The sequence below is a fragment of the Cydia strobilella genome, chromosome 11 (assembly GCF_947568885.1).
Source record: "Cydia strobilella chromosome 11, ilCydStro3.1, whole genome shotgun sequence".
NCBI lineage: Eukaryota > Metazoa > Arthropoda > Insecta > Lepidoptera > Tortricidae > Cydia > Cydia strobilella.
This window is the reverse complement of record NC_086051.1, coordinates 16,822,796-16,849,193: the sequence shown is the minus strand read 5'-3', so window position 1 is coordinate 16,849,193 and position 26,398 is coordinate 16,822,796. Positions and strand designations below refer to the sequence as shown.

Sequence of the window (26,398 nt, the reverse complement as noted above, 5' to 3'; positions counted from 1 at the left end):
CCACATGTTCCAGTTCTCTATACGTTTGAAAAACACTGGAACAAAATATAAAAAACAATAGGAAAACACGTTCTCTAAAATGTTTACGATTCAGCTTCGAAAAGTATTGGCTCAGTGGAATATCCTTGAGATTTACGACCTTTTGTAAATAGTTATGTTACCGTTAAGCGCTTAGTTTGAAAATGTCTTAAAGTTATTGGATATGAAGGGGACATAGGACCTTTTTAAAGCAGTATTTGGTCTCGTGTCCATTGTTTTTGGGCCACTGTAACTTTTTAATTACAAACTGGGGCTGCGACACTTCGTTTAGCGCTCATTAAGAGCTCGCGAATACCGAAATGCAGTAGAAAGTTTAGGTTGAGCTGTGGAAAGCTTATATATTTTGGAGAATATGGGGCGTTTTCTATGAAAAGGGACCTTATTGTCGATGGCGCTTACGCCGCACAGCGTCGCGCGGCGCTGTATTTATATCGGAGCATTGTAAATAATGGCGTAAGCGCCATCAACAATAAGGTCCCTTTTTATAGAAAATACCACATATAATTATTGGTCAGTATTTCATAAGGAGGTATATCTACACAATGGCGCTTTCATTAATGACATATTCTGATTGTGTCTCTGGTTAATCGCATAAGACGTTAATCATTATGCTCTTTTTTTTTTTCAGTGTCTCACTGCTGGGCAAAGGTCTCTCCCCTTGATCTCCACAACTCCCGCTGTTGTACTTTTTCCGGCCAGTTACTGATGAAGGTGTCTAAGTCTTCCCGCCATCTCCGTCTGGGCCTGCCACGTCTGCGCTTCTTTTGCGACATCCACTTGGTGGCTATACTAGCCCACCTATCCGGATGCATGCGGCAGACGTGACCCGCGCATTATACTCTAAAATACCAAATTTAGAAGTTATTGAGAGGATAGTGGAAGACGCTTCTCCATAAGAACGTAGTCCCCATTTTCCTTCCTAGATATTGACTTTACGGAAAACATTTATACACATTTTATTGTATACTGATCATAACTATACCGCTTCGTTAGTTGTATAATTAGAGTGCGGTCGTAAATTTTCGGCTTAAGTGTCGTCGTATGGTTTCTTTAAGACGTAATTATACTTAGCGCCTCTTGCACCATCCCACTACCTCGTGGTTAACCGATTAAACCGTTAACCTGGTGTCAAATTGTACTGGTAACCATGGTAACTTCAGATTTACCCGGTTAACCCTGGGGTAAGTGGGATAGTGCAAGTGGCACTCAAAGAACATTTATACTGTTATTTTGTTGTATTTAATTTAAAATAATAACCATTTATTTCATTCGGATTAAATCTAAAGGGCTAAACCAATTTCGGAATTAAGATTAATAACTTTCCTCGTATTGCTGTAAATAGCCGGAAAAGGATCTCGAAATCTAAGATTTTTGTATCAAATTACATTTCCTCTTACATTTTCTCTCATAAATTATATTATGAGATATAATATTACATTATATTTTAAGCTCAATACCGGTCATTATTAGGTGGATTTCGAGAAATTAATCTGATTAGTCCTTATAAGGGTTCGGGGTTCGGGATGCTAGGGTTTGATATTTTATCGTTTAAGTACGTCGTTTGTTATCACACAACATCTCGAATCGGGCTTCACCAAATCACCACAGCTTAGAAGATATTAGATTGGGATTACATTTTTAGATAGATAGATAGATAGATAAAGCGTTTATTTGTTTGTTTGCTGCAAAATACACAATTTAGAAATATCGAAAAACAGAAAAATACACAATTAACAAAATACACAATCAATTAAAACAAAATACAAAATCTTATAAATATTAGACATAACACCAACAGGAATAGCGGAAAGACTTGCACTGTGTGCATTGCAGCAACAGCAAAATGGTGCCGACTCAGCTATACGCTTCACTCTTTCGAGCAAGGCACTGATATTCTGCCGGAACCCAGAATGAAATAAAAATAAATGAAAATATAATGCAGCGAGAAATGCGAATCATCATTATAAGGTGATTTGCAAAAATTTAATCTGATTAAAGCAGCCCTTATAAGGGTTCGAGCTTCGGGTTTGGGTCTGATATTAGCGTTTATTAAATGCAGACATCTGGTTCAATACTCGTAATTGTGGATTTTTTCATAAAAGTTGTGCTACGGAGTTGTGTCAGATTTAAGTGCCTAAGCGGGGCACATTACCTGTAGAACCAAAATGAATGACAATAAAGAACCGGCCAAGTGCGAGTCGGACTCGCCCACCGAGGGTTCCGTACCTTTTAGTATTTGTTGTTATAGCGGCAACAGAAATACATCATCTGTCAAAATTTTAAACTAGCTCAGACGGACAAATGGACAGACGGACAGCGGAGTCTTAGTAATAGGGTCCCGTTTTTACCTTATGGGTACGGAACCCTAATAATAAAAACCGCTAAATCCGGCTGCGCCCAACCCGTCGTAATGTTGTTCAAATGTTTTACCTAAACGTTTTTATTAATGGTTTAATTAAATAAAATCATTTAATACTACTTAGTTAATTTGGAAAGGTGTCATTTCAATAAATATTGTAACAGAAACAACACTTTCTGACATAAAAATTATAGCTTTCGAATTTGAGTTCTATAGATACTTATTAAAATATACAATTTTGTACACGACGACATTACATCACATTTCATTTTACTCATACACATTTTAACAGTAACAGTAGAAGATAATAAGTAATAACTTTACGATCTATCATCACTGACAGGACTATTGTAGCCAATAAGCCTGACATTGTGATAATAGATCGATCGCAGCGCCGGGCCGTGCTCGTTGACATCACCATCTCCCATGATGAGAATGTCGTGAAAGCCGAAAAGGACAAGTCCAGTAAGTACCTAGAACTGGCTCACGAGATAACCGCCATGTGGAATGTTGATTCGACGATCATTGTCGTTTCAGCGAACGGTCTCATAGCGAAGAGTCTCGACCAACCACCTTGAGAGATTCTCGCTAGGTGGCTGGATCAAGGGTCAGATGCAGAAGGCGGTGATCTTGGACACGGCGCGGATAGTCCGCCGGTTCCTGTCTCTGCGGCCCTGACCACCGGCAGCTTGGGCCTTGCCCCGCTGCCGGCGGCACCGTAGGTTAGGTTTTTTATAATGTGTTTATATATTTTTTGTAATGTTTTGTAAGTCTTTGTGTATTTTACTTTTATATCCATATTTTAATAAACCTAGCCTAAGATGAAAGATAAATAAAGAGAGTAATAACTTAATACGTATACATAGGTCAAGTACCTGTCTGATGCAAATGAACCCATTTCCTAAGATCATTTGCATGTCACTAGTGATATGTCATAAAACCCTGCATTTCCTAATTTTCCTTCAACCCCGCAATCTCCGGTCAGCCCCAAGAAATGAATGTGGCCTAGCATTTGCATCATTTCCGCATCGGTTGCTGACGATTCCAACACAATACATTCACTTATCCCATTCAAAATTGAGCTTTATGTCAGTGAGATAAGAACTTTGATATGTGCAAACCTTTTCCCTTTTTACCTTGTATGAAAAAGGAATCACGTCCATTATAACAGCGCATTGAATGTAAACCTAAATAGTGTAAGTATAAGGTTGAATTCGGAGTGGGAAATGAAATAGATAATGTTGTTTTGAATGAGATGTACATACGTCGAATTTCTAGCTTTGATCATGCTACGAACCTTATTAGATTGTTGGTGTTGTGTTTTATTATACACTTTTTGCAAAATTTATAGCATCTCCAGCTGTACAGGATATTTATCAAAGCCAAGCTCGGCGAAGTGAATAATATGTAGGTTCCTTTGATCCACTTTTATTATGAGAATAAAGACCTTTTATGTAACGGAAACAGTGAGTTCCCAGGTTGCCATTCCCATACCCAAAGGTTTCCGACGGTCTACACTTCTATAGGGACCGGTACTGTACAGTACCGGTCAAAAGTTTAAGTTGACCCTTCATTTTTGGTACAAAATACAAATGAGTACTTGTGTGCGATAATTTTTTGCAGTTCGGTTGTCGACATTTGTTTCCAACTGATCCGTTATTGTTTCCAGAGAGGTTTTTGATTAGTCAGACACGAGGGTGCGGAGTGTTAGGGTCGGCAACGCGCATGTAACTCCTCTGGAGTTGCAGGCGTACATAGGCTGCGGAGGCTGCTTGACATCAGACTGGCCGTATGCTTGTTTGCCACCGACGTAGTATAAAAAAAAATAAGCCTGGCAACTCTTTTTGTCGATGATCTTGTTATTCTGACCTCATTTTACATAGATCTGAGCTCACCGGAAAAAAAAGTTCGCTCTATTTCTCTTTGAGTATAATATTGTCTTCGGTTACCGCGATAGTTACTCTCTCTCTCTCTTTCTTGTTCTCTTTGAGTAATCAAGTCACACAAACCTAGCCGCCGGCATACAAATCGAAGTTACGCTCTCATTTCGAAACGACATGAACAGTCAAGTAACATATCTATGTCTGCAGGCCTATTATAGATGGCCTTGCACGTGACAACATATCCGTCACTTTTTAACAGAGCGCGATTGAAAGTGACGGATACCGTTTCATCAATCATCACGCTGTCGCTGTCACGTAGACAAGAATCCGTACAGGTACTAGTTTTGGTTGCTAGAAATTGTAATACAAATAAATTGAAGCTAGTAAAAGTTTATTATTATTTACAACGACGGGACTTAATCGCGTAAAATAAGTTTTAAATTTACCTCCGACGTTTCGAGGACGGCGTTGTCCCCGTGGTCTCGGAGAAGACTGGCTAAAGTTGACATCAACATCTTCTAGGCGCGCGAGTTTTTCGAACTACCCGCACTTGGTCTTGTTTATTAACTTGAACGTTTTGCGCACTAGGGATGTTACCGGGTCGACACACAACACTCACAATATTCGATTTTTCAATTTCACTTACTAATGACTGGGTTCCATGTGGATGAGATCTTAAAACCTTCGTCTCGATTGAAATTTCTATGTTTCTTGATTTCAATGGCTTCACGGATTTTTCTACTATAAAACCCACGATCTGTAGAAAGTATTCTAGGGTAAGTGTAAGCGAAACCAAATATCGAAAGTTGAAAAATCGAATATTGTGAGTGTTGTGTGTCGACCCGGTAACATCCCTAGTGCTCAAAACGTTCAAGTTAATAAACAAGACCAAGTGCGGGTAGTTCGAAAAACTCGCGCGCCTAGATGATGTTGATGTCAACTTTAGCCAGTCTTCTCCGAGACCACGGGGACAACGCCGTCCTCGAAACGTCGGAGGTAAATTTAAAACTTATTTTACGCGATTAAGTCCCGTCGTTGTAAATAATAATGAGTAAAAATCGTGAAAGTTTAAATCAGTGTTTAGTAAAAGTTTTACATACAACATTCAGTGGCGGATTAGCCACGTCGCAAAAGTAGCAAATACTACGGGCCCCGCGCGTTTGGGAGCCCCGCGCACCTACGCATTGTGGCCGTAAAAAACCCAAGTTTCACTTCGTCCGACAAAATTAAAACAATCCATGGGCCCCATGATAGAATTTGCTACAGGCCCGCGCTGGCTTATCAGGCACTGACAAAATTTCTACTTTTTATGGCGGCAGGTTCATGTGACTGAAGCTTTTAAGCCCTGCACTGGGCGTGAATACGATTGACGTATCGTTTCTACTAGCTTCTACTAGGCTGCTTCGTTTATCGCTTGTGGATCAAAGGTGTCCACTCGTTTCCGCTTCTACAGGTGCAAACCAACACAAAGTATAAGCGGGGAGCGTTTTAAGAAACGTAAATATTTCATTTCATAATAGTTTAATTAATCATGTGATGCGTATTTATAGCTTAACATTAAATATTACATTATTTTATTATAGCGTCTACTAACTTACACACCTGAATATTTGTTTTGAGGTTAATAAATCTTGAATACTATAGTATGCTTGGCTAATAATAAATAATAATAAAATAATTTTATTTCGGACATAAATCCATAGTTGTTGTTGTTGTTGTTGTCTAATTAATTGTTGTTGTGTGTGTTTCGGACATAAATCCATAGGTGTTGTTGTTGTTGTTATTGTTGTTGTTGTTGTTGTCTAATTAATTGTTGTTTTAGTTGTGTTTTAAATGTATATGTGTTCGTATCGGTGTCGACCTTCTTAATAAAATGAGTACCTTCAAAAGGGTCCTACTTGGCTCCCCTCTGGGTAATTATGCTCCGAGTCTATAAAATGATAAATAAATGATATTTTAAAAAATAACAGATATGTAAAAACACAACCTCCACAACGGTCACCGACGACTGACGTCCCAGCAAACAAACAAACATTTACATATAAACTAATGTCGGGTAGTTTAGTGCTGTTTACCGATATCTCAATTGACATTTTGCTGAGACGTCAGTCTTCCGTGACCACAGCTAGTGCAACCTAGATGAAATGTCGGAAAAAAGGTAAAATAATGAAATTTAATCGCGTTAGACCCGTTAATGACATTAATTATATTCCTTAATTTGGGTCAAATATTGGAGCAACTACGCACAGAACTAGGCGAAGATATAAATACATATAGATAAAATACTTAATAAATACATGGAAAACATCCATAACTTAAGAAGCCCCATTTCTCTGTATGTATGTTCGCGATAAACTCAAAAACTACTGAACGGATTTTCATGCGGTTTTCGCCTATCAATATAGTGATTCTTGATGAAGGTTTAAGTGTATAATTTGTTAAGGTTTTGTGTAACCCGTGCGAAGCCGGGGCGGGTCGTTAGTATTGAAGTAAGTCGCTACTTTATTTTCACTATGTTCGTTTTATGTATGCTATTGTCTGTGTTTACGAATAAAAACTATTCTATTCTATTCTACTCGCTTATAACTTGGAATGGGCTAGTCCGCATCCGACAGTTTGATGTTCCCGCTTTGATTCCAGTAGAAATGGCGCAGACAATGCATTTCTATTCAATTCAATTTATACTTCGCCTTTGGTATAATATTCAATGTTTCGTACGTTGCATTGGTACATTGCGCTACTTAGGTCGTACAGGAAAATTATACAGTTATATCCATACTAATACACTAATATACTAATCCATACTTCCATACTATTATTATAAATGCGAAAGTCTGTCTGTCTGTCTGTCTGTGTGTTACCTCTTCACGCTTAAACCGCTGAACCGATTTAGTTGAAATTTGGTATACAGATAGTTTGAGTCCCGGGGAAGGACATAGGATACTTTGTATCCCAGAACTCACCCCTCAAGGGGGTGAAAAGGGGGTGGAAATTTGTATGGGGAACCGCAATAACCGCTGAACCGATTTAGATGAAACTTGGTATGGGGATAGTTTGAGCTGTGGTAAAGAATAAAGAATAACTTTTATCTCCGAAATCATCCCTTAAGGGTATAAACAATGGGGTGGAAATGTATATACTTAGTGTGGACCAATTTGGGGGTGAAAAAAGGATGGATTAAAAAGCAGATTTGTTTAAGAATTAAGGTACCCAAATTACTAATTCCACGCAGACGAAGTCGCGGGCAAAAGCTAGTAATATTATAAATGCGAAAGTGTGTCTGTCTGTCTGTCTATTACTTCTTCACGCTTAAACCGCTGAACCGATTTTGATGAAATTTGGTATATAGATAGTTTGAGTCCCGGGGAAGGACATGGGGTAATTTTTATCCCAGAAGTCATCCTTTAAGGGGGTGAAAAGGGGGGATGAATGTTTGTATGTGGACTCGATAAAACATAAGCTACCAAAATTACTAACTCCACGCAGACGAAGACACGGGCAAAAGCTAGTTATATAATAAATCGTCAGATGACAACGAGCTCACTAATTACATGAAAATAATTAACGAAATTCCCCATTAGAGAGGTGAAACACGTGTCGAGTTTTGTACTTTTGGAGGTGGTTTGTTATATTTATTTGCGTATTTTTTTTTTCGGCGGGAGTGGTAACATTAATTGCATGCAAAAGTATAAAGTATAACGTATACCTAAAGTATAACGGGTTAGCACTGATTGACTAGCACGTTATTATTTCGCGGATCGTAGGTACCGTAAAGTGGGGTGAGTAGGGTTCGCGGGGAGAGTTGGGTTATGTATGGGGAGAGAAGGTATGAAAGGGGGCGAGATGGGATTTTAAGGCTACTGCTACAAAAATAATGTATTCCAATTTAAAATGGAGCTATAGTAATATTCATAATAAAAAAAAATCGATCCAACAATCTTCCAAAATCACCTTTGTATGAAAACCCATCTCACCCCAATTACGAGGGACTACGGGGTGAGGTGGGATTTCCTGTTTATCGTCAAAGTTATGAAATGGAACTACCCAAAATAAAATAAAAACTTAAACACAAACGTCCGGAACACTTATATACACCATTCAGTTTGCACAATATGTAAAAATGAAATGTTATGGAGGTTTGAATGTCAGTTTTGCTCCTACTCACCCCATTTTACGGTACCTAATATTTTTTTAAATATGTTGACTAGAACGCCATAATAAATATTTATGTAAATATTCAATTTTCTCTTTATTGCCAGATTGTACCAGGGGCTCCTCAAGCTATAATGATTGCCATATATTTTATTAATGCTGAATATATTATATGTGTACATTTTCATATAAACCTTACACCACTTACCGGTATATTTTTTGTAAAAGTATTTACCAAACTGGGTAAGTTTTATACCAAACTAAAAATAGTAAATACCCTACTGCTTTTAGCTAAATGTGTGGTGGCATAGTAAAAGGGTAATTGCTTGGGTTTTTTAGAAACGTCACGTCCCTAAGGAACAACATTTGAAAAGGTCACGTCGGGTTTACAAGCCTTTAGAATAAAATGGCAACGGTCAGTTCGCAAACACGAACATAGTTCGGAATTGGCAAAGTGTCAAACTGTCAAAGTTTAAGAAGTTGAGACTATGAGAACAATGTTAGACAAACAATATGTATGGCATAGTTTCCTGTCAACAATAAGAAAAACGGCCAAGTGCGAGTCGGACTCGCGCACCGAGGGTTCCGTACTTTTTTAGTATTTGTCTTTTAAAATTTCAACTGTCTAGCTATCACGGTTCATGAGATACAGCCTGGTGACAGACAGACAGACGGATAGACGGACAGACGGCCAGACGGACAGACGAACAGACGGACAGCGGAGTCTTAGTAATAGGGTTCCGTTTTTACCCTTGGCAACCTCAAAGCTACACTCTGATTGCCCTCAACGTATATTTGCCATACGATTAAATAAATAATTATGAAATAGTCCAGTATAATGAATGTATACTACTTAAAACAAGAGGTTTTAGCTACAAAGAAAATGCTTACTAAAATTGCAATGTAAAATTATGCGCTGGCTTTGACTTTGTGCATTTGAAAATGAAGCAACAGAGCGGTGCTGCGTGTTCTTGTTTAAAAATAATTTATGTTTATGACACCTGGCGCTTTAATACTAAATCTATATTAATTTTTAACAAGCAGAAACGTCTGCGATCGATGCTATTAAGCTTAGAATAAATTTAAAAGTGGAAAAATTACTGCCTTGGGTGAGACTTGAACTCACGGCCTCTGGATACTCTGGATCCAGAGGCCTCACGGCCTCACGGCCTCTGGATACTCTGGATCCAGAGGCCGTGAGTTCAAGTCTCACCCAAGGCAGTAATTTTTCCACTTTTAAACTTATTCTAAGCTTAAGTCTATATTATTTATGTTTTATATAATATACTTCCAATGGTCTGCAATTGGAAAATAAGTTTATAATTTATTGTATTTTTGTGTTTAAACTGATGTACAAATAGCAACACTAACTGATGTCCATCGGTGGACCTTATGCCATCGGTAGACTTTATTATAAAAGGCATTTATAATAGAGTCTACCGATGGCATTTTTAAATGTCCACCGGTGGACAGTTAAAAGTGGGCGATAATGGTACCATCCCAGGTAGCAAAATGACGTAAAATGACGTCAGCGACGTCATAATGACGGCATTATTACGTCATTATGACGTCGCTGACGTCATTTTACGTCATTTTGCTACCTGGGATGGCCGTTACGGTACTTATGGTGGAGTTGGAGTAATATTACGCCTATTTGTAACGTTTAGAAAATAGATATGTAGGTGATATTGTCTTCGGTTACCGCGATAGTTACTTATTTAGTTAGTTAGTTGTGGGTATTTTTGCACTTTGCAGTTTTTCCTCAGTCATCCGTTAATAATACACGATATAATCCGTTTTCATAGTTTTATTTCATAAATATGTAGGTGATCAAGATGAATACACACGTAAACACTAGAGATAATTGCAATCAATGTAAAATAACAAATAAAAATACTGATCAGAGGTCAATGATTTCTATTCTCAGGTATTTTCTAAACTAAACTATGAAATAAAACTATGAAAACGGATTATATCGCGTATATTGAATTTATAATACATCCCGACGTTTCTAAGCCTTTACAGCGTTCGTGGTCAACGGGTGACTGAGGAAAAATTACAAAGTGCAAAAATACCCACATACTAAAATAATGAACAATCATAGACTACAAACTTTAAGGCTGGTTGTACATGCAAAATCGGTTCATAAGGCTAGTTATACACTACAATTATTTTCAAGTAAAGATATATATATATACGCGATAAAAACGATGTATTATAAATTCAATGTACGTGCTTAAATGCATTAACATTATTCTCTTATTCCAGGAATCGTGAATCGTGGCGACTCATTCCGCCGCCGCCGCTCCCGCTCCGGGTCCCTAGCACCGTCGCCCGCGCAGCCCGAACCTAGCGAACGACGTGTGGTCGCCCTACACAGGGTCGCCATGGTTGGGGCGCCTGGCGTGGGGAAAACTGCACTCATCAGCCAATTTCAGACTAGCGAGTGTATTAACGCGTATGACAGACAGAGAGGTAAGTGTTTACTCTTTTGTGTTGCGATGCTATATAACTGTTGAAGAACTTAGTGAGTGTGTCGTCACCCTACGACGGCCATGACGTAGGGAAGACTGCCCTAATCAGCCAGTTTCAGACTAGCAGTACATAACGCTTATGACAGACAGAGAGGTGAATCAATGATTTAAAATTTCACGATGTGTAAAACATTATTATTGATTTTTGTTGTTGATATCTACTTTAGCCTGTGTTCTCCGAGATTATGAATCTCGAATCTCTCGAAACCTGAAAGGTAATTTTAAAACTTAATTATACGCTATTACATCCTGTTTTCGTATATAATATAGAGAGGTAAGTATTGACATGCTGTTTCATGTGCACCACTATAACAGTGTTGAGGAACCAAGCGAATGTGTGTTTGCCCTACATGGGGTCGCCATGGTTGGTGCGCCCGGCGTGGAGATTGCCTTAATCAACCAGTTTCAGACTAGCGATTATATTAACTCGTATGACAGACAGAGAGGTGAGTAATATGCTGTTTCACGTGTTGCGCCACTATAACACTGTTGAGGAACGTAGTGAACGTGTGGTTACCCTACACATGGTTGTCATGGTTACGCCAAATGTTAGGAAAACTGCGCTAATTGGTCACATGAGTACCTAGATAAATGTCGTTTCATGTACACAAATGCCTGAATATGAGACACCTAAAACTGATATACCTAATACACGAAACACCTAAAGTTTATATACCTAATGAACGAAATACCTAAAGTCAATTTACCTTAAAAAAATCCCTAAAAACAGTGATGTAAAAATAAATTCTCGCATTCACAAGAACTCTTAATATTTTGCATAAGCGCTTGTTATTTTTACGCATCGATACTATATCGATAAATAATCCACCAACAGTAATCCATCGATAAAGATACCATTAAGCTTCCTTTCATTTCGCGGATCTAGACGCCGATTCTAATTTAATAAATTGATATGGTTTTTCATCTTATTTCAATACATCATTGACGGCCTGATTCGAACTTTAAGATACGTCAAGGATCGGATATGTTAGTGTAAAAAATGACGTTTTTGTTTGAAGAAACGTTACTTGTGACAATGACATATCGGATTCATGTCGTATCTTTATCAAATTCTTGACGTATCTTAAAGTACGAATCAGGCCGTGGATCGTGCCAACAGGCATCTAATAAGTGCGAGTGGGACGCCTTATGAGTGGTATTGGTTGGAACTGAGACTTTTGTGACTAAATGTGCTTTTAAGCCCCGAGTCGAATCCTTTATTGAACCTAGCCTTTAGCGCGACTCAAAAGGACTCGTGCCTACGAATAAAGACTCCAACAACAATTTCTTTCAATTCTAGGTTTTATCTAAATCTATCTGGGGTCCGCTTGACAACTAAACCCAAGAATTGACGAAGGCACTAGTTTTTACGAAAGCGACTGCCATCTGACCTTCCAACCCAGAGGGGAAACTAGGCCTTATTGGGATTAGTCCGGTTTCCTTACGATGTTTTCCTTCACCGAAAAGCAACTGGTAAATATCAAATGATATTTCGTACATATGTTCCGAAAAACTCATTGGTGAACCCAGGTTTGAACCCGCGACCTCCGGATTAAAAATCGTACGCCCTTACCGCTAGGCCACCAGAGTTTATCTAAATCCTAGTAGACAATTAATTTTTTTTATGTCAGTTCTCTGGACATGACTTAGGTAAGTCTTTAAAAAAGTCTCAGACTTGAAAATAAATCGAGTTGCGACTTAATTAAATGAGTCTGAAAAACACTGTTGAGTCTTAAAGCAGAGGACTCAAAGGACTCGAGTATGAAACTACTTATGAGACGACTTCTGATTGGATTTCGATTTCATGAGCAGCAATCAGCATTTGTGACTTTTTTTATATACCTACAAACAAGGCATGGCCCGCCGTATGGTAAGCGGTTACCGTAGCCTATGGACGTCTGTACCTTCAGGGGTTGCCTCCCAGGGATAAGAGCACCGGCGCACACTGACTCAAGGTCGTATCAAAATAAGATTAGAACCATATCAAATTATAAAAACAGAATCAGCCTGTTTTATAACAACAATGGATCTTTTTTATACTTTTTTCAGCCATTGTTATGCTGATGAAGCATTTTGTTAAAATTCGTAACAATGTTTAACCATTTTCAATAGGAGTTTTGCTACAGGAAGTTTCTATGCGAACTTCTGATCGAATTTACGACTTGAGAATTGGTTTTGAATTAAAAGACACACAATTAAGGATGACTCACGTTAGACCGGGCCGTGACCGGGCCGGAGCTTCGGGCGCTTGTTTTTCTATGACATGACAGGTGATCACGTGATGCTTTCCATAGAAAACGAAGCGCCGGAAGCTCCGGCCCGGTCACGGCCCGGTCTAACGTGAGTCATCCTTTATACTGCTGCATGAAACGTCAAATTTCATAAAAAATTATAACATTTAAAACTCGCGATTTCAACACATATTAAATCATATTTATAACCAAGACTTCAGTTTTAGCCGCGACCACGACCAGTGAAACCTGTGTCGAAACGTCGGTAAATAAAGGTAACAAAATAAATTCGCGGTCCCAGTTATAAATAATTATGATTTCATAAAATAATCTCTTGATGTTTCGTGCAGCAATTCAGTCGGCTGCATTACTGAACGAACGGTATTGTAGCGCGACATTACTGCCGACTGCATTACTGCCACAAACGTCAAATCAAGTTTCTGCCCCAAAATGTTGACATCAGCGGCAGCACTGATGCTGGTGTAGTTAGAATCCGAACAGAACCTTAAAAATCTGTTATTTTTATGCTCTTGCACTAAAATATATAAGTAAAACGAGATGCATAATGTTTGAAGTACCAGAATTCATGGATTTGAATTTTTAACGATAAATAAATACCTATTTAATAACGAATTACCGGTTTTCCCCTTTTGTATACTTACTTCGATTGTAACACTTTTTACAGTACATGTGGTGCTTCTTTACCGCACTAGTGCAATAATTAGCACATTACGTAACTATGTCGAAAATTTAAAGGGCCATATGTACTGTGAAACGTTGTACGATACATGTGCGAATAGGTAATTCGCAACGAGTGGCCATAAATTAAAAAAACAACCGAAGGGAGTGTTTTAAATCGATACGAGTTGCAAATTACCTATTTTACGCACATGTATCGTAATGTACTATTATTACACCTAGAAATCAAATGAAACCTCATCCTCAAAATGTCAGGCATGTTCCGTTGAAGGCAACTCATTTGTTTTATTTTACCCCCCTTTGTATTCTTTTTACACTCATTATATATTTATCCTCCATACGTCTCGCTGTCACGGCGTAACGTTTGCAATTCATTACCTATTCATTATCATTAATTTGCAAGGATATAAGTTTATAAATAATTTCCATAAGGTTATATATGGAGTCAATGTTTTATTGAAAATTGGACCTTATTTAATGCAGTTTGGGTTTAAATTTGAATGTGAAGCATGTTTAGCGTGTCACACGCTAAACGTGACTCCATTGACCTTATGGAAATAATTTATAAACTTATATAGCGTGTCAATCATATCATGTAATACGGCTGAAGCGATTACGAGAGGTGTAATATACTTTACTTCATGATGTACACTCGCAAAGACTCCCTTTATTCTTCAAAAACTGATGAGAAAGTTACATGCAGCCTGGCAAAGTGACTTTTTGCAAAATGTTTCTAGAATCGGTTAATAAATGCGACACGAATTCTGATTGTAAGAACAGGTTATAAATTTAATCTGGATTTGTTACGGATATGATCTGTCAGTGTCAAAAATTACATTTCTTCAATCACAAATGTCACTTAAATTAAATAATAAAATAAAATAAAAATTATTTATTTCAGATCAAAACTGACAGCTCATATCCATAACAAATTCATATCAAATTCAAAATCTGTTATTACAATAGAATACACCTCCCATACAGAAAAAGATTCGTCGACATACGAAGGCATTTGTGTCCAATCTAGAGTTGTGCCGTTCCCGGGAATTCCCCGGAATCCCCATTTTGTATGGGGAAATTTCTCACTCGGGAAATCTCATAAAAAATGGGGAACGGTACAACTCTTGTCCAAGCTGAAACGGGCATCCTTCGCTCGCGCTTCGCGCTCGATCGTTTGGTAATATGTGGCCACATAAAGCCCCATATGAAATTTTATAAAGAACCGTACTATGTACATGTTGTTTGATTTCTAAACTCATAAACTAAAGACTTTATAAAAATGTGAACGCTGAAGCCAATCTTAACGACCCATCACTATATCGCTGACAGGCAATATGTGATGCTTCCCTCACGATGAGGCCACGAAATAAGCGATTTTCAGAATGTTCACTCAAAAAAACTAGGACACCAACTCGTGTCGTGACCATTTTGATGTTGCAGTGTAAGTATGAATTGGCCTGTATGTTAACGAGAACCCGGCAGGCAAAAGGCATGTGATGTTCCTCTCACGATGTGGCCAAACAAGCGATCCCAAGAATATTCATGTCAAAAGAATTTTATCCAAAACTATAAAACTACAGTATGGGAATTTCCGGAATGTATTCATAAGTACCCCTAAACAACATCAGATAAGAGGGAATGGTACAGGATGGCCCATAAATATATTGAAGATAAAGATAAAGAAAGTTTATTCAAGTTAGCATATTATAATGCGCTTATGAACGTCAAATAAAGCTACGCCGGCTCTAACCCTACACCTCTGCCCCGAGAAGATTTAAATTCTCCCTCAATTGGAGGAGAATATCCCAATATGGGACCGGCAACGAATAAAAAATGTTAAATAATGTTTAGGAGTATTTTTCTTACTACCACAGCTTTTACAAAATGTAATTAAAAATAAAACTACAATAATTTAACTAAAAAAACGTATTATCTTCAAAATATTCCACTTTAGCTTTGATATGTGAACGAAAAATTTTCTTGACATTATCAACAATATGCCGTAGTAAATTACGAAGTATTTCTGGGCCACCGGTACAAGTAAAAGCAAGTCGAGCCAAACAAAGAGGCACGGCCGTACCATCTCGAAGTCATTCATGTCATTTTCAACGTATTATACTCGCCCTCAACCAAAATGACGACTGAGGCCATAAAACTCGAGGCAGGGGTAATAAAGCTCGGCGGTCGTAGTGATGGCAATGTGTCGATTTCGAAGTGTTTTAAACGTCGATGTAATTCTATTTTATTTTAGTTTCACTGTAATTGCCCAATTATTTAATGATTTTTGTCTGTGTAAATATTATAAGTTAGTAAATAGTAGCGTAGTTAACCTTTTTATACTTCAGTTTTACACTTCTATACCTTAAATAAAGAAATTGTATAAATTATTTATTTGAAATATTATGCACATGTTTTTAATTATAATGTTACACCGTATTTCCACTTTTATTATAATAATATTGAATTCATGCACAAGAAAATGTACCTATTCACTCACTCAACTTATCGACAATATCGACATTCCTTTATGTGTGTTTACTACCTGCACTAATGGTCTCCGCTCGCTCCGTGCAATACAATGGGAAACTGATAACGCGAGCTCAAGGGTTTTATTGCCCTAATCGTCATTTTGGTTGAGGGCGAGTATAGTTTTCTCAACCCGCTATAATAGTGGCCACACACGAAACGCTCACGTCGTCTGCAGCGACAGCGGGAAATTCAATCCCCCCCTCCCCCCACCTTTATCAACTTTTTGCGATTAATCCAGAGCCAGTTGGTAATTGTCTTTTTTCACTAGACTTATATTGACCGGGATATAGACCGTGATTACCTTTTGTATTATTTGTGAGCTCCCGATATTTCGACGCAATCTTCGATCTTCGGTCTATATCCCGGTCAATATAAGTCTAGTGAAACTAACCGTGAATCATTCAAAACTCTAATTGTCTTTTTTGTTTTATAACGTTAGGTCGTTGGACAGATGTTACGGCCGACATAAAGATACAATATATATTTTGTTAAAACTAATTTCTTATCTGTGAAAATGATTTTATTGCATAATAATAATATCGATATCGATTTAATAATGACATTCAAATTTCATCTCTGAAAAACAAAGTAATTTGAAAATGAAGCATGCCAAGTACTCTGCCCTGGAACCAACGTACGACTTTGTGCCGGTTGCAGTCGAGACTGCGGGACCTTGGGCTGTGGAGGCTAGGGACTTAGTGAGGGATTTGGGTCGGCGGCTGAGGGACAGGGGGTGCGACCCTCGGTCCGGATCGTACCTGGTCCAACAGATCTCGTTGGCCATTCAGCGCGGTAACGCTGCCAGCGTAATGGGGACATTTGAGCCAGGTACGATTCGTGACGGTTATTTTATTTAAAAAAAAAATGACGAAGCCTGTTGCGGATATCATCATTGGTATTTTTGGGACGCAGCATGTTGCTGATTTTCATTTGTAGCCACCTGACGAAGCCTGCGTTGCGGATTTTTTACATGTAACTATATTATTTTTTAAGATTTTCTCAAATTCTGTATTTTATTTTTAATGTAGTGTGCACATGTAATAATAGTAGGTTGTTGTTGGGATTAAAGGTCTTTATGGAATATTAAAAAAAAAAAAAACAGGTACATCATACCATTCTTAATTTGATTTGACCTCATATTCGAGAAGACTGTTTTTCAAAATTAAATGTCAGTTGCAAACAGTATGATCTAATTCCGCAATTAGGGTCATAACATATGGATTCTGATCACATCATACAGAGCTTGTGATGTGTATGTAGATAAAGCAGTGTATGTAACTGTACATAGTTACTTAGGCATTAAAACACTCGTGTGATCTCTCTTTCAACACGTTTCGGAATCCCACACTTGTAATGTACCAGTCACATAAACGACTATTAAAAGTATTAAATCTCGATAAATTTTAGAATCCGTTTCAGTTCTAAACCTAAATATGACTGAATATCAAATCAAGTTGAGATTTTGAAAAAAAAAATCCTCGTACTTTCTGTGAATGTCAAAGTTACGCTACAGAATAAATAATAGTACTACCGTACAGAAATGAAACTTCCTACAAAACCGAAGTTTGACATCGGTTCAGGGTCGAATTATGCTGTCACTATCTCAGCACTATCCCTTACGGCTATTTAGGGTTGTCAAAATTCAAGTCATTATCTTATCTGTGGTCGTGCACGCAAAGGGACGTCAAGTTGTGTCAACCCTAACAATGGACTTCCGGTTCGAACGCCATCTTGATAGTAGCCTCGTGATTAATTCCTTTATTTTTTGCTCATTAATATTGTTTAAAGTGTAATATCGATAGCTTTATTATACAATAATCGAATGTGGTAGTGTGCAGTAAATGGAGAATTAATCTCAAAGCGTGTTTAACCACCATTTTGGAGTCAACGGCCGGTAGTCCACGTGCTTCTCGTAAAATCCAGCTATCGGTTTTACGAGACAACTACAACAACCACCGAACACCGTCGTGCTCTAAGAGCATTTATTTTGTTCCTACCCTTTTACGTGACATTGGCTACGGGCAACACCGCCCTCAAGTCCATAAGAAAAAAAAAAAACCTAATAATTGCTCGGAGCAATGCTGAGCCGAACGAGGCCGAGAGTACCCGAAAGGAAGAGTATCGCACTCGTTACACTCTCATTGTAAAACGACATTCTGAAGTATCATTAAATTTGACATTATCATTCAAGTAAGATATATTCTATGTCTGGATTACTAGTAGTTTTCTTTTCAACAAATTGCAATACAAATAAAGATAATTTTACATACAAAAATTCTACTCGCTCCATTTTTGCTATAAGAATCGCTAACGACCACATTTATCTTTTCCAAGTTCCGCATGTACGACTGTACAATCATGTTTCACTGCAATTTACAAAATGCACTGAAAAATAGCATTATATCTACTACCAACCGTACAGAACTAGACCAAAATAATGTCCATTATAAACAAGACCTGGACATTTATAACTAGTATAAGGAATCAGAGGTCATCTTTACTGGTCTTTCTAAAACGCTAGGTAGACATTAGATTAAGTATGCATTCTGTCTCGATTGAAGAAACGCTTTATATGGGGCATGTTCTATGAAAAGGGACCTTATTGTCGATGGCGCTTACGCCGCGCAGTGTCGCGCGGCATTGTATTTATATCGGAGCATCGACGTCGTAAGCGCCATCGACAATAAGGTCCCTTTATATAGAAAATACCACATATTTCCTTCAAAGATAAGCCTATTTATACAAGATAGGACTGTCGCATTAGAATCACGCGACGATGTCACGCGACAAGCGAGTCCAATACAAATTCAGCAACTTAGTAAATTAATGTATACTCTATGATATGACGAATAAGGTACAAATTCTAATAACATTGATATTTGGTATACACTTTGTGCCCTAGAATTCAGTAAAAGCGACGTGTGCAAAAATATGATCTATAAAATAAGAGCTAATGTTCAAAATCAAATGATAAAAGGTTACACTCCAGGCTTAAAGTGATTGCGTTCATGATGATTTGAGGATAACTAAGTTTAAAATAAAATATATATGTGGATATGAAAGAAATTATTATATGTAATGATGCCACCAAGTGGATGCCGCAAAATTCACCTTCACTAATAAGTGGCCGGAAAAAGCTCAACAACAGGAGTCATGGAAATCAAGGGGAGAGGCCTTTAGCCAGCAGTGGGATACTATAAAAAATTGTTAAAACAATTTTTTTGTCCCAAATGGGAGAATCAACTTTTTTGTTGTAATTAGGGTTCCGTACTCAAAGGGTATAAACGAGACCCTATTACTAAGACTCCGCTGTCCGTCTGTCCGTCTGTCTGTCACCAGGCTGTATCTCATGAACCGTGATAGCTAGACAGTTGAAATTTTCACAAATGATGTATTTCTGTTGCCGCTATAACGATAAATACTAAAAAGTACGGAACCCTCGGTGCACGAGTCCGACTCGAACTTGGCCGGTTTTTAACCGACTTCAAGATTTCAAAGGAGGAGGTTCTCAATTCGGTTGTATGTTTTTTTTTTGTTTTTTTAATGTTTGTTACTCCATAACTCCGTCATTTCTGGACCGATTTTGAAAATTCTTTTTTTGATTGTAAGTATATACATACAGATTGGTCCCGTTTTTGTCAAAAAGCAGTTCTGATGATGGGATCCATGAGGAATCGAGGGAACTCCTCAAATGTTAAAGGCATACATATAGTGATTTTAGTATTTTCATCAACAAATCAAGCACTTACATTTAAAAAAGTGACATTTGATGAAGTGGAACTGCTGATGATGATCAGAACGGAACTCTTCAATGACGCATAGTTCACGTTTGGCGATTTGTCCTCTTCGTTATGTTTGTTAAGCAAGTTAGGTTTTCAAGAAACATTTTTGTCAAGCTCGAGTTCTGATGATGGGATCCATGAGGAATCGAGGGAACTCCTCAAATATGAAAGGCATACATATAGTGATTTTTGTATTTTTATAAACAAATCCAGCACTTCCATTTTAAAACGTGACATTTGATGAAGTGGAACTGCTGATGATGATCAGAACGGAACTCTTCAATGACGCATAGTTCACGTTTGGCGATTTGTCCTCTTCGTTATGTTTGTTAAGCAAGTTAGGTTTTCAAGAAACATTTTTGTCAAGCTCGAGTTCTGATGGTGGGATCCATGAGGAATCGAGGGAACTCCTCAAATGTGAAAGGCATACATATAGCGATTTTTGTATTTTTATCAACAAATCTAGCATTTCCATTTTAAAAAGTGACATTTGATGAAATGGAACTGCTGATGATGATCAGAATGGAACTATTCAATGACACATAGTTCACGTTTGGCGATTTGTTCTCTTCCTTATGGACCCAAACCCAAACTTGGACCCGGACTCGGACCCGGACCCGGGTCTGAACATGGACCCCAACTCGGACCCGGACCCGGACCGAACTCTGACCCAAACTTGGACCCGGACTCGGATCCGGACCCAGACCCGGACCCGGAAATGCTACTAGAAAAGTGGGTTAGGTGGGTGGGTGGGTTTTGAACTGCGATTCTCACAGAACAGAACTGCTATCAGAAAAGTAGGTTAGGTTAGGTTAGAGCTGTGACCCTTACAGAAACGAAATGCTACCAGAAAAGTAGGTTAGGTTAGGTTAGAACTGCGACCCTTACAAAAACGAAATGCTACTAGAAAAGTGGGTCGGTTTACCTCCTTTTCTACATAATTAGGCAAAAGATGCTGTCTTTTTCATTTCATTGTCTGGAATCTAAGAATGCTTTCAGCGGCATCCCCCATTGAAGTCGGTTTTTTTTTCTTAAAAAATATTTTCTGTCCTGTCAGCCAGGCGACAAGCAAAATCATAGTAAGCATAGTTTGTTAGTCTGTTAGAAGATACGTTTCACTATGTTCTACTAATGTGCTAAACCCATGCATTATAAAAAGGGCTTATAACTGCCGTACAAATACAAGCTTAATCATTTTAGTGACCCAGGCGCGAAAAGTGACGAAAAAAGTTGAAGTTTGGGCTACCAAATAGGGTTGTATCCACAGAAAGTGTGCAGTATGGATTGATTAAAATAATAAAGTTTCTCTTCAGTGAAGGAAAAGGGCCTATGTGGCACGTCATTACTATGAAGACTCTTCAAGTGGGATACGACGTTTGTGAGTTGTTAAAAATTTGATTTTATTTCAACTAATCATATTTCAAATTTTAATGACGTATATAACATTTAAAACTCGCGTTTTGAACACATATTAAATCACATTTACAATCGGGTCTATTGCGAATTTGTTTTACCTTTATTAACCACGACCAGTGAAACCTGTGTCGAAACGTCGGTAAATAAAGGTAACAAAATAAATTCGCGATAGACCCGATTGTAAATGTGATTTAATATGTGTTTAATTGACGTAATCGGTCGAGAGCCGACGGCCTGCCACTCCAGTTCCATGAGTTCATTAAACAATGAACAAATACCCACATATTGATATTGTTCTCTGTTTATTGATTATCAAGTTCGCCTTTTACTTGCAATAAAGTTTAATTAAACAACATTTGAGGAGTGCTGCAAACTTAACTAACTTAGCGGTTTCACTTACGTGTTTTTAGTCACTAGCGCGACATGTTACATGTGTGTGTTGTTATGTGTGTGTTAAGTTAATATGTCTCACGTTTAAATTCGATTAGTGCTGCAAAACTTTGATTTACATTGGTTCGTTTAAAACAAATTAAAAACTTTAATTGTGATGAACACGCTTCGACACCTTCTTCATTAAAGAGATACAGGCCAATTCGAACACCTGACATCAAACCGATATTGGAATCATATCAGTTAGGCGTCTCCCTCGCACGAATGACAGCTGATTGATATGATTCCATTCCAACATTATTCAAATATCGATATGATGTATAAATTTAGTAGTAGTTAAAGCACTTTATTGCACACTTTGTAAACACTTTAAACACTTTGTACATAAACACTTTTCTATAAAACAAGTACATAGCAAAGAGAGAATACATAATATTGTTTTCGGTTACCGCGATAGTTACTCATGTAATAAAACCGTGAAAACGGATTATTATGGCGTATAATGAATTTATAAATTCATCCAGACGTTTCGATCCCTTTACAGCATCCGTGGTCATACGTTGACGTGACGTCGGGATGTATTATAAATTCATAATACGCTTATAATTAGTTTTCATAGTTTTATTTTACAGAGAGAATAAAATAAGTCTGTAAAATGGCGAACAGTAAGGGATCTCTTCCACCTAAGCTTTAAGCAACAGAGAGATTAATAGATGGTCAGGTGCACGTTCGAATCGACCTATTAGTTTCAACCGTAGCAGGTGCTACGAAAGTTCTACGTCACCGCTACGACGCTACGCGGCACACTTGACGTTCAAACTTGGCTATTGGTAATAGTTGAACGAGAAGGTGCATTCAAAGTTAAAAATGAAGGTATTGATTTATAGTAGAAAAAGTAACAGCGAATCACAGACCTAAAATTTATGCTTACGCAAGCGAATCGCCTAGCGTGGTACGGACATGACTGTGAGGCGGAGGGATTCGCTAAAGGGGCCCACTGATTACCGCCGGTCAGTTGTTCGGAACTGCCAAATTTTTGCTATAACTGACAGGCTGATATCGATCGGCGGACTAATAATAATAGTCAGTGGGCCCTCTAACGTTATTCTTATTATAATGTTATTGTTATGAAACTATCTCGGCAACTCACTTAATCTCCATGGACGGAATCACTAAACCGGAACGAATTGAATTCACCCGGAGAACATGATTATGATAATGTCAATAAAATACGCTTCTGGAAAATAATAAGATGGACAATGTGGCATTTACACTTTCTCAGTTTGATGTAATTTTGACATCCCTCGAAATTCATCTCGCTCGTATTTTAAGGTACCGTTCGGTTTTAGATTGCACCAGAATTACTGCTGCAGTATTGCAGCGCGACATTACTGCCAATTGCATTGCTGCCATAAATGTCAAAATCGATGTCGCTGCCCAATTTTGACAATTGCGGCAGCAACGTGCATCCAATATGATACTGATCTGTCACTTCTGTCAGTGTCAAAAGTGGCATTTCTTTAACTAAAAACGTCACTTTTGACACTGACATAATTATCAGAATCATATCGGAAGTAGATCGAAAAACTAAAGCTCGAATTGGCCTATCAGTCGAAAGCAATGTAGCGCAAATTGTTATGTGATGACAGGGGTGCGAAACTCCTCGTTTCGGGCAAACTCGGCTCCGTACGGCTCAGCATTGCTACGAGCAATTATTAGGGTTGGCACAACTTGACGTCCCTTTGCATGCATGACCACAGGTAAGATAATGACTTGAATTTTGACAACCCTAAATAGCCGAAAGGGATAGTGCCATATATTAGAAAGGGATAGCATGATTTGACCCTGAACCGCTGTCAAACTTTGGTTTTGTAGGAAGTTTCCTTTCTGTACGGTAGTACTATTATTTATTCTGTGGTGATGGGTAAAGACATAAATTATAACTACACTTTTGTCAAACACTGTTGATTGTCAGGGGCGTATAGCTAGAGGATATGGCGCCCGGGGCAGTCACCAAATTTGCGCCCCCTGACGACTGACAAAAGTTTCCCTGCTGCTGCCTTTTGCCCATTTTGGCGCCCCCCCTTGGATGGCGCCCGGGGCACTTGCCCCCTCTGCCCCCCCCCCCTAGTTACGCCACTGTTGATTGTAAAAATTAGTCCAGTTATGATTATGACGTCGCATGTCTAAATCAACTTTGGTCGGGCTAAGAGAGTTAATGTGATTGAAAAACGACAGTTACAAGAACTAAAGATAAATAATAGCCTCCTGAATAATAGTCTCAAAAGTCAGTAAAATTGAACTCTGTCAAACTGACAAAAAGTCATAAGTGAAATGGGGCCTATAGTCGCCATCAGATATATCGGAGCGGACAAGGCGCTCAAAAATATCTGAACACGCCTCTATTGTCAAGGCGCTAGGTGCGTGTTCCGATATTTTTGAGAACCTCGGTCGCTCAGATATATCTGATGGCGACTTTACTGTAGGACACGGGTCGTCAGCAGGACTGCTGATAGCAAAATAAAAGTAGGACTGCCTTTCTACTTACACGGTAACGTATTTATACATAGGACAGTGATATATGCATATAAGCCGGTGATATATGCATATAGGAAGGTGACGTATGCACGCGGGGCGGTGTATCGCGGCCGAGGGCATCAATCAGTCGCACGACATGACGCAACATGCTGATTACTGCGTCATGCTGTGTGGCGATGAAATTAGCGAGTTTACCAGTGCATAGAAAAAAAAGTTTGTGCGTGTAATCTTTACGCGTAAAACTTCTTTGATGATCAGATGACGTTTATCGCTCGTGTTGTGTCGTATTGTGTTGTGTCGTGACGCATATCGGTTTCATACATTTAATATGATTGCGTGCACATTTGTATGACGCAGCGTGTGCAAATGCGAACGCAACTATATTAAATGTATGAAACCGATAAATCTATCAATTTTACATTTTTGCGACTAATCGTTACCGGTCTCTTACATTCTGAAATAACATGAATTTTGACGTGTGTGTTTGTGTGTGTGTGTGTGTGTGTGTGTGTGTGTGTGTGTGTGTGTGTGTGTGTGTGTGTGTGTGTGTGTGTGTGTGTGTGTGTGTGTGTGTGTGTGTGTGTGTGTGTGTGTGTGTGTGTGTGTGTGTGTGTGTGTGTGTGTGTGTGTGTGTGTGTGTGTGTGTGTGTGTGTGTGTGTGTGTGTGTGTGTGTGTGTGTGTGGAGTTGTGGACGTATGTCTGCGAGCGAATCGATACTCCAAATTTTTTATTAAAGGAATAAGTGCTTGTTGCGTTCATGATGATTTGAGGATAACTAAGTTAAAATATACGGGGTGGAAAAAAATTATGGGCCCTGGGGGGAAAGTGCCTTAAAACCTCATTTTACTCAAAGGAGACATTCTTTTATTTTTAAAAAGAAACAAAACTGCATTCGAAGATTTTTTAAATTGGCTTCTCTCGCCCGAGAATCGAACCGAGTAAAAATAATAATAAAATAAATAAGTAATAAAAATAAAAATTATTTATTTTCAGACAGTTACAGTCCATAGTTGTTAGTATTAACTTACAGGCTATGTTATGTTACAGAACAGTACCCACACTAAATTACATACAAGAAATTACATACTAATAAATTACAAATTATTGTGGCCGATCTACCGAACTGCATGTTTGTGAACATGCAATTCGATATATCGTCCCAAAATAACAGAATCTAACCTGTTGGCTATCATTTTCAGGAGTTCCCGTTGGAGCTCCCACGTATACGGTGTACCACTGATGCTATATTTTTTCGCATAATGGCATAAAAATCATCTAAGTGCGCGTCCGCAAACATGCCAGAGGCAACACAATAAAAAACAGCGACTATAATCCTGCTGCTTCTATGTTATTACCTAACGTGTTACTTCAGCTGTAAGTTTTCCTAATAAATAAAATAAAATAAAATAATAACTCGCTGTTTTATTCTACTAGTCGATACAGATAATGATAATGATAACATTTCTCCACACATTAACATAACATAACATTAGGTCTTAGACTCGTCTGCCGTACAAAATATCCATAAAATCGAATATTTAGTACTCAAGAATATTTTTAGACAAGCGAAATTGAAAAAAAAAATGAAAATACTTTGATTGCAGTTTTGTTTCTTTATAAAAAAGGATGTTTCCTTATCATTATTCACAACGTCGGATCTTAATTCGTACGTCCATTAGAATGTTTCCTTTTAGTAAAATGAGCTAACATAAGGTTTTAAGGCACTTTCCCTCCAGAGCCCATTATTTTTTACCATCCTGTATTTTGTTATGACAAATGTTACGTAAAGGTTCGTGGTAAGTTTCATATAATGTAAGCATGTCGATTTGAAATGAGAGTGTAATT

At 38.1% G+C, this 26,398-nt stretch overlaps 1 protein-coding gene and 1 long non-coding RNA gene across 2 annotated transcripts in view; both read left to right on the top strand.

The window, feature by feature from the left end:
* Positions 1 to 26,398, top strand: part of LOC134745666 (uncharacterized) — a 233,396-nt gene that overhangs the window by 194,785 nt on the left and 12,213 nt on the right. The window lies entirely within an intron of this gene.
* The window catches only part of LOC134745629 (GTP-binding protein REM 1), a 167,112-nt gene that overhangs the window by 128,501 nt on the left and 12,213 nt on the right, over positions 1 to 26,398 (top strand). The window contains exon 2 of the mRNA XM_063679740.1: positions 10,702 to 10,908. Coding sequence (XP_063535810.1) covers positions 10,702 to 10,908 — 207 coding nt within the window. The remainder of the gene's footprint in view (positions 1 to 10,701; positions 10,909 to 26,398) is intronic.